The 15,214-nt window shown below is 35.0% G+C and overlaps 1 protein-coding gene and 1 pseudogene across 2 annotated transcripts in view; one reads left to right on the top strand and one right to left on the bottom strand.

Annotated features, from left to right (window-relative positions):
* Stxbp3 (syntaxin binding protein 3) overlaps positions 1 to 15,214 on the bottom strand; it is a 67,565-nt gene that overhangs the window by 6,804 nt on the left and 45,547 nt on the right. Inside the window, exons 12-17 of one of the 2 annotated variants that reach the window (XM_015505097.2) lie at positions 9,438 to 9,503; positions 8,060 to 8,140; positions 6,020 to 6,158; positions 5,584 to 5,690; positions 3,972 to 4,064; positions 1,766 to 1,851 (exon numbers count right to left, since the gene is read on the bottom strand). In XM_015505097.2, coding sequence (XP_015360583.1) covers positions 1,766 to 1,851; positions 3,972 to 4,064; positions 5,584 to 5,690; positions 6,020 to 6,158; positions 8,060 to 8,140; positions 9,438 to 9,503 — 572 coding nt within the window. The remainder of the gene's footprint in view (positions 1 to 1,765; positions 1,852 to 3,971; positions 4,065 to 5,583; positions 5,691 to 6,019; positions 6,159 to 8,059; positions 8,141 to 9,437; positions 9,504 to 15,214) is intronic. The other variant, XM_048815084.1, reaches the window with a different exon arrangement.
* Positions 11,074 to 12,201, top strand: LOC107158549 (annotated as a pseudogene).

Raw genomic sequence — 15,214 nt, 5'->3', positions numbered from 1 at the left:
GTAGAGCACTCCCTGGTTCAATCCCAGTACTAAAAAACAAAACAAAACAAAAAACCCAAATAAAAAGAACAAAATGTAGAAAGGACTTGCAGTCATGGTGAAACAAAGTGGGCAGGAGATTTCCCTGTGAGAAAACAAGTATATAAACCTAGATGACATTGTGTATGTGTGTGGGGAACCCAAACATTTCAGGTCAACTGGAAATTGTTGACAGGCAGACAACAAACTGAGAAGCATTTATTCTTGAATATTTCCTAAATTACCAGGTAAAGAAGGTGGTAGTCATTATGAATGGTCTTCTAGCCCAGGACTGCAACCTACTTCTATTGCTCTGCCTTCTCAGATGAGAAAAAATACAGCTTTACTGATTTAAAACTGCCTGTGAAAACCAGTAATGTGGGGTGGTAGTAGCAGGAGTACAAAATCCTGGACTGGGCTTACCTAGCACATGTGAGGCACTGGGTTAGGACCCTCAGCACCACATAAAAATAAATAAATAAAAAAGGTATCATGTCCATCTACAACTGAAAAAAACAAACAAAAACAACAATAAAAAACAAACAAAAAAACAAAAACAAAGTACACAAAACCCTANAAAAAAAAAAAAAATCACTAACCAATAGGGTTTTTCAACAGAAATGGAACTAGGATTTGAAGTGAAGCTCAGTGGTAGAGTACTTGCCTAACATTAGTGAGGCCCTGGGTTTGATTCCCCAGCATTCCAAATAAGAAGGGGAAAAAGAAAGAGATGAAAATAAAAAAGAACCAAATGTGAAAAGTATGTTAAGTGCAATGAAAAAATCAGCAGATGGTCTCAAAAGCAGATTTGACATATCCAAAAAATCCGTGAACCTAAATATAGACAAGTAGGTATTACATATCACAAGAATAGCAACAACAAAAAAAGAAAAAAGAAAGAAAGAAAAAGAAAACAGAGTTTCTGTGATCCTAGGGGCAGTGTCAAGTCCTCCAATGTTTTGCATAATAAGAGTTTTGAAAGTCGAAGAAATCATGCCTGAAACCTTCCTGAATTTATCATCATAAAGACACAATCAAAAATATGTTATGTATAACTGTAATGCACTAATAAAAAACATTTTAAAAAATCTAAAAAACAATTAACTTGCAAATCCAAGAAACTCAACAAACTGCAGGTAGAATAAACACAAAGAACTGTACCTAGACACAAAATAATTAAACTGCTGAAAGCCAAAGATTAAAAAAAAAAAAAAAAATTATTGTAAAACATAACTCAAAATATTGTTTAGGATACAAATATAGATAGGAAAAGCATAAAGACAGATTAAAAACACAAAATTAAGGATAGGGAAGAAAGGAAAAATAATAAAAGTAGAGAGTAATATATAGGAAGTGTGAATTATATTTATAATGATTTATTTGTTAAGCTGGGTACTTGAGTATAAGGGAATACATTATAATATTTTCTATATCTTTCTGAATGTTTCAAATATTCCATCATAAAAATTGTCAAAAAGGCCTCTGCTATTTGAAAAGAAAGGTGGGGGACTTTTTATTTATTAAATAAATGAAATATTTATTAAAATATTTTTTTAAATAAACTATGTTTTCATATTGCTTACCTGAACTCATTTAAAATAGGTTACAGCTAAAGAAAAACTACCTCTGATGTGACTATATGCTTCAAAGAGAGTTGCCAAATACGAGAGTACCTATTTACTACTTTCAATTATTAGTCTGTAGCATCACACTGAAAATTTCACTGACTTTCATTTATAAGTTTTACCTTACAGCTCCAGAGCCGTTCCAAACTGCTGGACACTGAGAACAATACGGCCACTCCTTTGAATCTAATCTATTATCAATGGCATCCTAGAGAAGAAAAGAGTTAACACCATTAAAAAGATATTTTAAGTTGAAGATTTGTTTGTTTTGAGTGAAGGACAAAATTTGTATTTATAATAAATAAACATTAAGAACATAAACAGATAACAAAACATTAAGAATATAAACAGATAACAAGATTAGTTCTTTTTTTTTAATATTTTTTAGTTGTTGATGAACCTTTATTTTTATTTACTTGTATGCGGTGCTGAGAATCAAACCCAGTGCCTCACACATGCTAAGCAAGCGCACTACCGCTGAGCCACTACCCCATCCCCAAGATTGGTCCTTTCTGAAACTCAGTTGCTTCAAAAACTAACACTATCATTTACTTACTTATTCAACTACTATTTATTGCAGACCTATCTTTCTTCATTAGGAAGGTCCCTGCATTGGCACAAGGACCTTTTTTAACTACAGAGTGCTAGGGGTTCTAAATACTATCCCAGTTCTGACATACCTTCAAGACTTTGTCATTAACAGCAATGACTCTAAAGTAGGTTGCACACACCCGGCTTAGAGATACTCAAAACAATCCAATGACATGAAGAAAGTTTTTCTTTTCACTTTATTTGCTAGAATTTTCCCTTTGTTCAGTGGTGCATTTTACGATATACTTAAGTATAATGAATATATTTTATACAGAGATTATATATGCTTTATTAGTATGTTAATCTATCACTTATAAAAAGATTCATGTTCACATTTTTTATAATTAGGTCTATATGATCAAAATTTTGGAGCTGGGTATAGTGGTGCATGCCTATAATCCCAGTGACTCGGGAGGCTAAGGAAGGAGGATTCCAAGTTCAAGGCAGGCTCAACAACTTAGCAGGCTTTCAGCAATTTACCAAGACTCTGTCTCAAAATAAAAATTAAAAAGGGCTAGGGATGTAGCTCAGTGGTTAAGCACCCCTGGGTTCATCCTCTGGTACAAAAAATAATAATAATTTTTTTGGACATCACTGTATTACAAACAATACAAATGGTACAGACAAGCAGGCACAAGAAGTGAGCACAAAGTAGTCAAGACTATTTCAATAAGATCATAAGAGAGGAAGAAATTGTGTTTCAGGAGAAATCCTACAAGCCCAAGATTGTCACTGATTTAATAAGCAAATTACTGTTAAAGTGATTTTTAAATATTTATTTTTAAAATACCAGCTTAAGATAAATCACTTAGTTTTCTGTAATTGCTGAAGGGGAAAAAAGTTACATTGCAGAAAACTAAGTTCTTTAGATTTTTCATGTATGTTTACACATGTATGAATTAATCTAGCAAAACAAAAAAAAAATCATAGTAATATGTACCAAATTAGCACTCAGAGGAAAGTATAAATTGAAGTTTAAGTCAAAGGAAAGCTGGAATAAATTACTATTTTATTGAGCTCATAAGGTAATTTTTTTTTAAATACCTACTGTGTTCACTTCGTAATTCTCTGCTTTGCATAGAGCTTTTTTTTTTTTTTTTAATGAACACAACACAATGCCTTTATTTTTATGTGGTGCTGAGGATTGAACCCGGGTCCCACCCATGCTAGGGGAGCACTCTACCCCTGAACCACAATCCCAGCCCCCTCATAAGGTAATTTTTAAATTAGTTCATTTTACAATTTCCTATAATTGAATACTATTTTCTAGGAAAAAAACAGTTCTAAATGCATTATTCATATGTTAGATCTAATAGCAACTATATGAAGTTTATATTTTAATCACTAATATACTACTAAGAGTACTGGCATTTAATGGTTTCTAACAGTGGTATATATGTGAATGTTGTTCTGTTGAATTTTCATTCACATAATTCCACTTATACTACCTATAGTTATTTAAAACAATGGTATTGCTTTTCATAAAGCAGATGTGTGCTTATTTTTATTTACTTATTTATTTTGAGACATACAGTGGTGTGTTTTTCTTAGTTAAGAATCTTCAAGATCATCCTCTCCTCCTTTGACCCAGATGTAGCCTTTTTTGGTGAATCCACCAAGCATTGCAGAAAATTCCTGCCCCATTAGACATACTCCAATGACAGCTAAACATAAAAAGAGTTCAAGAGTGCTCTACAGAAGGCATTCAGAAGTAAGTAGAAACTTAATGATATTTACCTCCATAATATCTTTAATAAAAGGTGTCCATCGAGAAAGTTGAAAAGTTTCTTCTGCAGACCGATCCTTTCTTAATGGTTTGCCTTGTTGAGACTAATATCAATAGAGGAAAAAAAAAAAATTAAAAACCAGTAATTTGGGGCTGGTGTTGTGGCTCAGAGGTAGTCACTCACATGTGTGAGTCACTAGGTTCAATTCTCAGCACTGCATATAAATAAATGAATAAAATAAATGTCCATCAACACTAAAAAATATTTTTAAAAACCCAGTAATTTTATTCAGTAATATAATAATCTTATGCTTCCTAACAAAGATATTTAATTTATCAGAAAATATTATATTGCATTTGACTTAAAACTAAGAGTGGGCTGGGGATATAGCTCAGTGGTACAGGACTAAACCCTGTATTCAATCCCCAGTAACACAAATGAACAAAAAATCAAGAGTGGAAGTACTTCCTTAAAAAAAAATGAAGTAGGTATAGTCACATAACTTCACTGAACAATATTTGAGCTGTGCAGGGAGGAAGAGCATGAGAAGAAGATTACCACTAAATAGGGAAGAGAGGTGGGAAGGAATGGGAGGGAGAAGGGGAATTGCACAGAAGATGGAAGGAGACCCTCATCGTTATACAAAATACATGTATGATGATGTGAGGGGGAAGGAAAAAAAAAGAGAGAAATGTGTCACATTAGATTGGGTAGAGAGAGGTGATGCGAGGGGAGGCGAGGGGAAGGGGGGATAGGAAGGGCAGTAGAATAAAATAGACACTAGTATTGCTGTATGTATATACGTGGCCATATAACCAATGTGATTCTGCAACCTGTACACTTGGAAAAATGAGAAATTTATGATTTCAAATGTATGATATGTCAAGATCATTGTATTGTCATGAGCAACTAATAAAAAAATGTAAAAAAAATATTTGAGCTGTAGTGCTAAAATTTATGAGAGCATAAGGAAATACATTTATTCAAATAAAAGTATCAAAATAATAGGAAAGAATGGGATTCTGGAAAGAATGGGAATCTTTAAAAAAAATTTTTGTAGTTGTAAGTGAACACAATACCTTTACTTTATTTATTTATTTTTATGTGGTACTAAGGATTGAACCCAGTACCTCAAATGTGTTAGGTAAGTGCTCTACCACTGAGCTATAACCCCAGCCCAAGAATGGGATTCTAAATAGAAGTTCTTCCCAAACTTAACTTTGAGCCTAGATTTTTAAAGCAAGAGAATATAATTATTTTTTGTGCTATATTCCAATTCAAATGTATAACTAAAATGACAATTGCTATAAATGAATCATTAAAGAGAAAAGAATAAAGAACAAATTATAACAGAACCCATAGAATACAAATTCACTAGAAAATCGTTATCTGTCCAAATTACTCTCATATGGAAATGACAAGAAATCAGGATTTTTAAGTTTTAATTGCTTAGTCAAAATCTATAGTATGAAATTAAGAAGACTGTCTATATGAATTCCCACATTTAAAAAAACCCAACATGATTAACTCAAAAACTCCACACATACATATATGTAAGAATATATATATATATATATACACACACACACACACACACACACACACAATGTAAGATTTCTTACTTGGGGAACAATGGGAACACCAAGGTAACTCCAGTTACGAATCATGTCACTCTCATTTTCTATCTTTACATTCTGGATCAACCTGTCCAAATTTTCTTCCGTAGTTCCTTAGATACGTTAAAAAAATATTAGTGTGTACTCAATTTACATAATTGCTACTGCAATCAATTCTAGGTTACATATACCACAAATAAAGCTTTTGAAAAACCAAACAGTCCAAAAAAAAACCACAAAACAAAAAAAATCAAACAGTCCATTTATGTCCCCTTCAGTCTTCTAATTCCTATTTTCCCTTGTATTTATCTTAACCAACTTAAGCCACTACCTTTGAGTTTCCAAAGATTCTCTTATGATTAGTAGAAAACTATTTATTAAAAAATCATTGTAGAACTGGGTACTTTAATGTGTTAATGAAAATAAACAAAATATCAATTACCATTAGTACTGAAGATATAAAGTAGGATTGCTCTTATTTTATCACAATTATCATGATTTTTGTTGAGTAGAACTGGAAGAAGTACTCTCATAGCATCTTTCACCTTCTGTCCTTCTGCATCAGTTCCAAGTGCCAGGTCCTTAATGAAAATAAAAGTCAGTGGTCTTGAGCTGGGGATGTGGCTCAGCAGTAGAACACTCGCCTAGCACATGCAAGGTCCTGAGTTCAATCCTCAGCACCACATAAAAATAAATAAAATAAAGGTATTGTGTCCTACTACAACTAAAAAAAATATATACCAAATTCATTTTTTATTTAAAAATACCTATTATGAAGTCATCAAATTTTAACAAAACACACATTTCTTTCTTTTTTTAACTTTATTTTTATTTGTTTATTTTTATGTGGTGCTGAGGATCAAACCCAGGGCCTCACAAGTACAAGGCAAGTACTCTACCACTGAGCTACAACCCCAGCCCCCAGAACACACATTTCACAGGAAAATGTGGACATCATTTGTAAACTATTGTTGTACAAAACGCAAAAGGTCAAAAAGTAAATCAGAGAAGAAAATCATTAATCTAAACCTATGCTATCCAATATGGTAGCCACCAGCCACACGTGGCTAGTAAGCACTTGAAATGTAGTCAATCTGAATTAAGATATGCTCTGGGAGTAAAATACCAGATTTTGAATAATTGGTGTGAAAAAAGTAAAATATTTCATTAATAATTTTATGTTTATAAGTTGAAATATTTTGGGTATATCAGGTTATGTGAAACATATTTTTTAAATATATTTATTTTTTAGTTGTAGGTGGACATAATATCTTTATTTCATTTTTATGTGGTGCTGAGCATCGAACCCAGTGCCTCACGTATGCTAGGTGAGCACTCTACCACTAAGCCATAACCCCTGCCCCAAGTCAAACATATTGTGAAAATTAATTGTACTTTCTTTTTCCCTTTTTAATGTGGCTACTAGAATAGTTAATATTATATACAACTTGCATTCTGTTTCTGTGAAGAGTACAATGATCTAATTGGTTGAAACATTATACATAAAGCTTCTTAAAACAAATATAATGTGCCTATGCAGTTCTCTGCAGGGTGTTATATTTAATCCTGTACTCAAATAATGCTCCCCAAACCTAAATCACTCCATTCAACCAAAATACATAATCATGGATTAGAAAGGACTGTTTACTAAGATACCGCCACCAACATGGCACTATTGGGAGGTAGTAGAAATTTTAAGAAGTGGGGCCTCCTGGGAGATCTTTAGGTCACTGGGGGGGTATGCCCTTGAAAAGGATAGTAGAACTCATACCCGTTCTTTCTTCCTCTTTGATTTCTGGCTGCAATACAAGCAGTTTCGCTCTGACATGTACTGATGCCATGTGCTGCCTCACCATAGGACTAAAAAGAAACAAGGCCAACTGATCATGTACTGAAACCTACAAAACTGAGTTTTGAGGGGCTAGGGTTGTGGCTCAGTGGTAGAGCGCTTGCCTTGCATGTGTGAGGCACTGGGTTTGCTCTCTAGCATCACATAAAAAAAAACTAAATAAACAGGACTGGGGTCTTGGCTCAGCAGTAGGGCTTCGCCTAGCATGTGTGAAGTCCTGGGTTTGATCCTCAGCACCACATAAAAATAAATAAAATAAAGGTACTGTATCCAACTACAACTAAAAAATAAATATTTAAAAACCCCAAATAAACAAAATAAAGGTATGTGTCCATTTACAACTAAAATATTTTTAAAAAACTGAGTTTTGATCAACAAACCAAAACTGAAGCAAAATAACCTTTTTCTCCTTATAAGGTGATTGTCTCAGGTATTTCTTACAGGAACAGCAAGTTGACTAACACTATTGGGAAATGATTTATATGTATTAACATGCTTGTCTAAGTTGGTCTCCTTCTAAGAGTCTGTGATTTTGAGAAAATCAACCATTGTATTCAGCAAAGTATTACATTTTAACTTACAAAGTTCATTATGGAAATCTATAAACATAAGTATTTCTGACTTTGCTCATACCTGTTCAGTTTTACAGAGCTTTTCTATATTAAGCTTGAACTTATTCATGCAATCTTCTGCTAAATTAAGATGAACAACTTGCTGAAAAACAGAAGAAATCAATCATTTAAAGCATTTTAATGCAAATGATAATATTAAAAGAACAATGGAGAAAACCATTGTGAAAGAAGGTAAACTACAAGTAAGGGAAACAGCTCAAGAAAGGAAGTGAAAATTGATGTGATCAATGGGAACAAGCAGGCTATGGTGGCACGCTGGCACATGCTACAAGTGCTGCATGTGAACTTCTGCTGCAATGTGCAAGCAGTCTGTCACCTGTGTACTTTCTGTATACCGCCTGCCAGCACCTGGCCTTGTGTGCAAAGCACATTGAGGCCAGGATCCCCAACCAGCCCCAGTGCCTGCCAGTGCCTGTGAGGTCCACTATGGCTCAGGGAGGTAAAGCACCTTGCCATCAGACTGTTTTGGCTTCAAGCCAAACACCTCCACCTCACAGCCCACTGCCACCACATCTTCTTAGCCTCAGTTTCCCTGTCTGCACAATGGGGATAATGTTCGCCTAGCTACCTCATATTATGATTTTACACCAAAGATGAAGGCAAGATTAATAACTAGATGTCTGGGGGAATAAAGGGAGATAATCAACAAAAACTAGAATGGAAGTGCTGAATTTGTGATGAATTTGAGAATAAAAATAAGGTGACAAAAAAATACAGTGAGGGGCTAGGGCTGTAGCTCAGTGGCTAAGCACTTGCCTTGCATGTGTGAGGCACTGGGTTCGATCCTCAGCACCACATAAAAAAAATAAATAAAAAGATATTGTGTCCATTTACAACAAAAACAAAAATAAAAACAAAACCCCCCAAAACAGTGAGCCCCTAAAGACCAACAGAAAAGGTTTCATTGGTTCTGACTGGAGTACAACATGATAAAAGTATATAAAAGTTATTCTGACAGTGATATGGAAAAAGACCTGGAATAACAGAGGAAAAAAAAGTTTACCAGAGCCCCCTGCCCCCACCAGCTTAAAACCTCCTTAATCTATTAATATATAACTACTAATATAAAGTAACATGTAGAATGACAACCACTGGTCAATATACTGCTGAATTCCTATGAGATTGATAAATACTAAAATTATTCTGCTTAGCAGTTCAAGATAAAGACAAAAAAAGTCTATGCTGGATTTGAATAAATCTAAATGACATATGTAGAAATGTTATTGGAAAGCTTAGATATTGGGATATTTCAATCTTAAGAGTTTTAGAGGACAATGCACAAAAAATATTCCATGAAAGTCACTGCTAATCTTAACTACAGGACTGGCTAGATCAAATAACTAATAACAATACAATACCTTACAGACAATATTGCTTACCTTGGTAATCTGTTTACGGAAATGGGGCATCTTTTTCATCAGCTGGGTAAGAGCACTAAGTGATGTCTAAGAAAAATAAAAATATTTTGAGTAAACCTATGATTAATTTACTCTATGCTACAACTTTTAAATTCTGAAGTATTAGTTAAGCTACTAAATTTAGTTAATTTACTAAACATTTGGCAAAATTTTATTTATTCATTTATATTTGGGTACTGAGGATAACACAGGGGTGCTTTACCACTGAGTCACATCCCCAGCCTTTCTTATTTTTGACACAGGGCCTCACTAAGTTGCTTAGGGTCCTGCTAAGTTGCTGAGGCTGGCCTTGAACTTGCCATCCTCCTGCCTCAGCTTCCCAAGTTGCTGGGATTCCAGGCATGCACCACCATATCTGGCTACATTTGGCAAATTTTTAAAAGAAAACTTTATGAAGCTTTTAATTTTAGTCAAGACAAAATAGATGATATCAAAATTACTCTCCCCCTACAAACAAAATTGAATGGACAAATAAATAAAACAAGAATTTTTAGGCAACGGATAAAAAACAGTTATGAGTGAAGGAAAGTACAGAAGGTGATTCTTGCATTCACCCTGACTTCTCCCTGGAGATGTTTTCCAAACCACACTGAAAGTAAAGTCTGAGAAGAAGAAAACAATTATCTCTCTGGGAAAAGAAAAAAAAAAGATTAGCATTTGAAACTGCTAAGGTAGGATTTGGGGAGCAGGGTGCCAGAGAGAAAGGAACCAGGTAGAATATAACCCAAAATGTATAGCATGGTGTCCTTGGGCCCCTAATCTGCACACATACAGGGCAGAACTCTCAGAGGCCTAGTGGACAACTATTGGGTTAATTACTACACAGAGATTTGAAGGGGTCTTAGTGCTAAGAAAATATTAACATTCTCAGATTCAAAGTAGAGACCTAATTGAACACCCTAAACATTTAGTCCTAGGACTATGACCTAGGACTTAAGTGCAAAAGTGAAATATACTCATCATAAACACCACCTAACATGAAGTCTCAACATAGTCAAGGTTATTCTTTAGCAATTTAACTACTTGCCAGATGAAACTTAACACTTAATGCAGAGAGAACGTTATCTGGAGTCTCTGCAATGTATAATACACTATGTCTAACACACAATTAAAAATTAGTAAGTAGAACAGGAAAGAGGTCAATATCCAAGTGATAAAATAGTCAATAAGTTTCTAAGAATCATGCCTGCAAATCAGAATTCCTAATCCAGAAACATTAGCCTTATGAGAGGCTGAAGGCATCATCAAATGTAACTGGAAGTGAAGGGAAAAAAAAAAGAGAGAGAGAGAGATAAGTGTCACAGTAGAATGGGTAGAGAAAAGGGATGGGAGGGGAGGGGAGGGGAGGAGAGGATAGGGAGGGCAGCAGAATACAACTGACTCTAGGATTGCTAGATGTATAACCAATGTGATCCTGCAATCTGTACACATGGAAAAATGAGAATTCATACCCTATTTGAATCAAATGTATGATATGTCAAGATCGCTGTATTGTCTTGAACAACTAATAAAAAAAAGTAACTGGAGGTGTATTAAGAATTGTAATGCAAAAAATAATAATAATAATTTAAAAAAAGAAAAAAGAAAAGTAACTGGAATGAAGACTGCTGACAACTTTGATGACATAAATCTCTCAAGAGTCCCTCATTCATGGCATCTATACCAATGGCCTTGAAAAGTTCTCTGAAATGCAATAGCAAGTCATTATTCCTCGTATTAAGAGTTTTACCATGATGTTTAACATGAACGTTCAAACTCATTCTGGAAAAATGACAACATTTACCATCTTGATTCTGTAACAGACTGAATTAGATCTAAAGGCTACACAGGCCTTGGTACTGGAATCCACTCAAGAATTGGATGAGAAAACTCAGGTGGCTATACCTCTGATCACATCCTTACTGGAGGAATCAATATATGTATTGAGGTGCAGAAGCTACAGATGGAAGGTGACCATATCATTATGGGTACCCCTGACTATGTGATATGCTATTATAATCAGAGATACCTGGCTCCCCAATATTAATATGTTTATATTGGATGAAGCTGTTGAAATGTTAAAAGCTATAGATTCAAGGAGCAGATTTATGACAAATTCCCAAAGCTCAACAGCAATACCTAAGTAATTTTGGGGTGTCCAGCTATAATGCCTTCTGAGGTACTTGGGGTAACAAAGAAGTTCATGAGAGACCCCATTCCCGATTCCTGTCGAAAGGAAAAGTTTATCCTGGAGGGTGTCTGCCAATTCTCTATCAACACAGAATGAGAGAAGTGGAAGCTGAACACACTCTGTGACTTTATGAAACTGACTATCACCCAGGCAGGCATCTTCATCAACACCTGAACGAAGGTTGATTGCTCACTAAGAAGATACATGCCCAAAACTTCACTGTCTCTGCCATGAATGGAGATAAAGACCAAGAATGAGATGTGATCATGAGGGATTTCCATTCAGGCTCTAGAAGAATACTGGTTACCAGTGACATGCTGGCCAGAGAAGCTGACATGCAACAGTTTTCTTTAGTCATCAACTATGACTTTCCCACCAACAGGGAAAACTACAGACACAGAATTGGTTTTGCTATAAGATTTTGGCAGTAAGGATGTGGCTATTAACAACAAGAGGACTCTTTGGGACATCATGACCTTTTAAGATACCTCTGTTGAGAAGATGCATCTGAGTGTTGCTGATGACCTCACATGTGAGGGCTGCCCTACCACATAGCCTCAGCCAGCATTCAATCCTGGAAGGGGGAACGGAAAGAAACCAAGGGATGGATATTTTGTAATTTTTTTTCTTGGAATAAATGTCATAATTTGAGGCTAAAGAATGAACTGTGAACATTTCAGACAACCTTTTCTTTGGGGTAAACTCTTGCCCCAGGTGCTGTCTCTCCCCCACAGACACTATACCATTTCCTTAACCTAGTCATCCTGAGATTCCAGAGGCTTTCCCCACTCCAGCAGAATTCCTTGGAAATGACTCAAATCTGCAGGGAGAATCCCTAAGTGAGGTTGCTCAGTGGACTGTCTCTTGGGAGGAGAAGGAGGGAGGAAGCAGAAAGGAGGGAGGTAAGATTGAGAGAGGAAAAATGGTAGCTATTTTAATATTATTTTGGATAGCATTTACTATTTCAAGAAACAATCATCAAATTCACAATAAAATGACTTGGAAACTACCACACAATCAAAAGTAGTCCCAAGAAGATCTAGACATTGGAGTTAGCGAAGATTTAAAAGTAACATGTTAATACTGAAGAAAGCAAAAGAAAAGATGGACTACATAGATCCAAAAATGGAATATTTCAACAGAGAATTAGAATTTATTTCTTAAAAATTCAATGAATATCCTAAAACTAATTATAAGACTTTAAATCGAAAACAATGAATGACAGTCATACCATGCTGGTTGGACTCCAAAATGTTACCCCATCTTTGGAAAACACCTTGGAAGTTTCTTATGAATCTCAGTATATGTATACCGTATGACAAAGCAACCCTACTCCTAAGTATTTCCCTAAGAGGATGAAAATATCTGTTCATAGATGTGAATGTCCACTGTGGGAAAAAAACAATGTTTAAAGCAGTTTTATTCATGAATTCCAAAAACTCAGGGGAAAAAAACTCAAATACTCTAAAACTGGTAATAAACATCCATGCAAATAGAATACTAATCAGGAATAAAAAGTAATAGACTCTCCTATACATGTAACATAGATAAATATTAAGTACATTATACTAAATGAAAAAAATCATAGTAGGTTATTTCAGTTATATGACAACCTGGGAATGGTAAAATTACAGAGATAAGAAACAGATCAGTGGTTGCCAGGGGATGGGGGAAGTAGAGTTCAAAGACTGTCTACAAAGGGCATGAGGGAATTCTGGGGGGTGATGGAGCTATTCTAGTATCTTGACTGTGGTGGAAGTTACATGAGAGTATGCATTTGTCAAAACTGTATACTATAAGGATAAATTTTATATTATTTGGGTTTATTAATAGCAGACTGGACATGAGAAGACAGAAGTAGGGAATTATTGAGGTTAACAAAAAAATAGATTAACAGACAATATTCAATCACACAGGATGTGGTACTGGGGATAGAGTGCAGAGGGAAAGTGTATGCTTAGCTATAGAAGGTCCAGAATTCAAACCTCAGTGCCATAGAACAAATCAAGATGTGAGAAACTAATGGCCATGAATTTTACAAATATGAGTAAAGTTGTCAACCCAGTAATTACAGAAACTCAGCAAACCCCAGGGAGGATAAATGCCAAGAAAACTGCACATAGAAAGAAAGGCATTATCATGGTCAAACTGCTAATAATCAAAGAAAATATTACTAAAGGCACTCAGAGAAAAAATGATACATGACAGCTGGCTTCTTTAACAGAAATTACGTTAGTTAGAAAGTAATATACTGAAATCTTTAAATTGATAAAAAGAGGGAAGGGGGACAAACTTCCCAACTATAAATTCTAAATCCAGCAAAAGTATGTGAAAAACTTACAAAACAAAGATGTCCTTAGACAAAAAGAATGTTGAAAGAATTTAACCCAGCCCAGAAGAAGAAAAAACTAGACAGCAATAGAGAATAAACAACACAAGTCTAGATACATATGTGGGCAATATAAGTCCACTGAGTGTTTGAAACAAACACACACTGAAGTAAAACACATGAAACAAAAGCACAAAAAAGGAAGGAGAAAATGGAGCCAAACTATTATAAGGTTTCTGAATTATGTATGACATGCAAAAAGTGTACTATAAGGTAATACACTTTATAAAATAGCCATACATTAAAAATACATAGTACAATAACTAAAAGAAGTATATTAGCCAGGCATGGTAGTACATGCCTGTAATCCCAGCGTTTCAGGAGGCTGAGGCAGGAAGATCACAAGTTCAATGCCAGTCTCAGCAATTTAGTGAGAGACCCTGTCTCAAAATAAAAAGGGACAGGATGTGGCTTGGTGGTTATGTGTCCCTAGATTCAACCCCCAGTACAAAAACAAAAATAATAACAACAAAAAAGGATACTCAAAGGTATATTGGAGATAACATGACACAGTAATAAAAAATTTCATAAAAAAAGAACCTATGTTCCTCCTGCCTCAGCCTCCTGAAACACTGGGATTACAGGCATGCGCTATGGCGCCCAGCCAGGGAAAAATAAACATGGAGACAGACATTTTAAGCAAAATATTAGTAAGTAGAATCCAGCAATACAGAAAAAGGATAATGCATTGTGACCAAGTAAAGTTTATTTTAGTAAAGCACAGATGGTTTAATGTTAGAAAATATTTAAGTGTAATTCATCCCCATTAATAGAACAAAGAAGAAAAAATACAATATTGAAAAAGCACTTGAGCTGTGTGTAGTATGCACACTGGTAATCCCAGCTGCTTGGGAGGCTGAAGCAGGAGAATTGCAAGTTCAAAGCCAGTCTCAGCAACTTAGCAAAGCACTAAGCAACTCAGTGAGACCCTCTCTCTAAATTAAAAAATGTAAAAACAGGGTTGGGAGCACTGGGGTTGTGGCTCAGAGGTAGAGCACTCATCTAGCATGCGTGAGGCACTGGGTTCTATTCTTAGCACCACATAAAGTAAGATAAAGACATTGTGTCCACCTATAACTAAAAAATAAATATTAAAAAAGGGGGGTTGGGGATGTAGCTCAGTGGTTGAGCATTGCTGAGTTCAATTCCCAGTACAAATTAAAAAAAAAAAAAAAAAAA

This window comes from Marmota marmota, unplaced genomic scaffold (genome assembly GCF_001458135.2).
Source record: "Marmota marmota marmota unplaced genomic scaffold, marMar, whole genome shotgun sequence".
NCBI classification, from domain to species: domain Eukaryota; kingdom Metazoa; phylum Chordata; class Mammalia; order Rodentia; family Sciuridae; genus Marmota; species Marmota marmota.
Note: the sequence above shows the minus strand (reverse complement) of the source record. Positions and strands in the feature narration are given on the sequence as shown.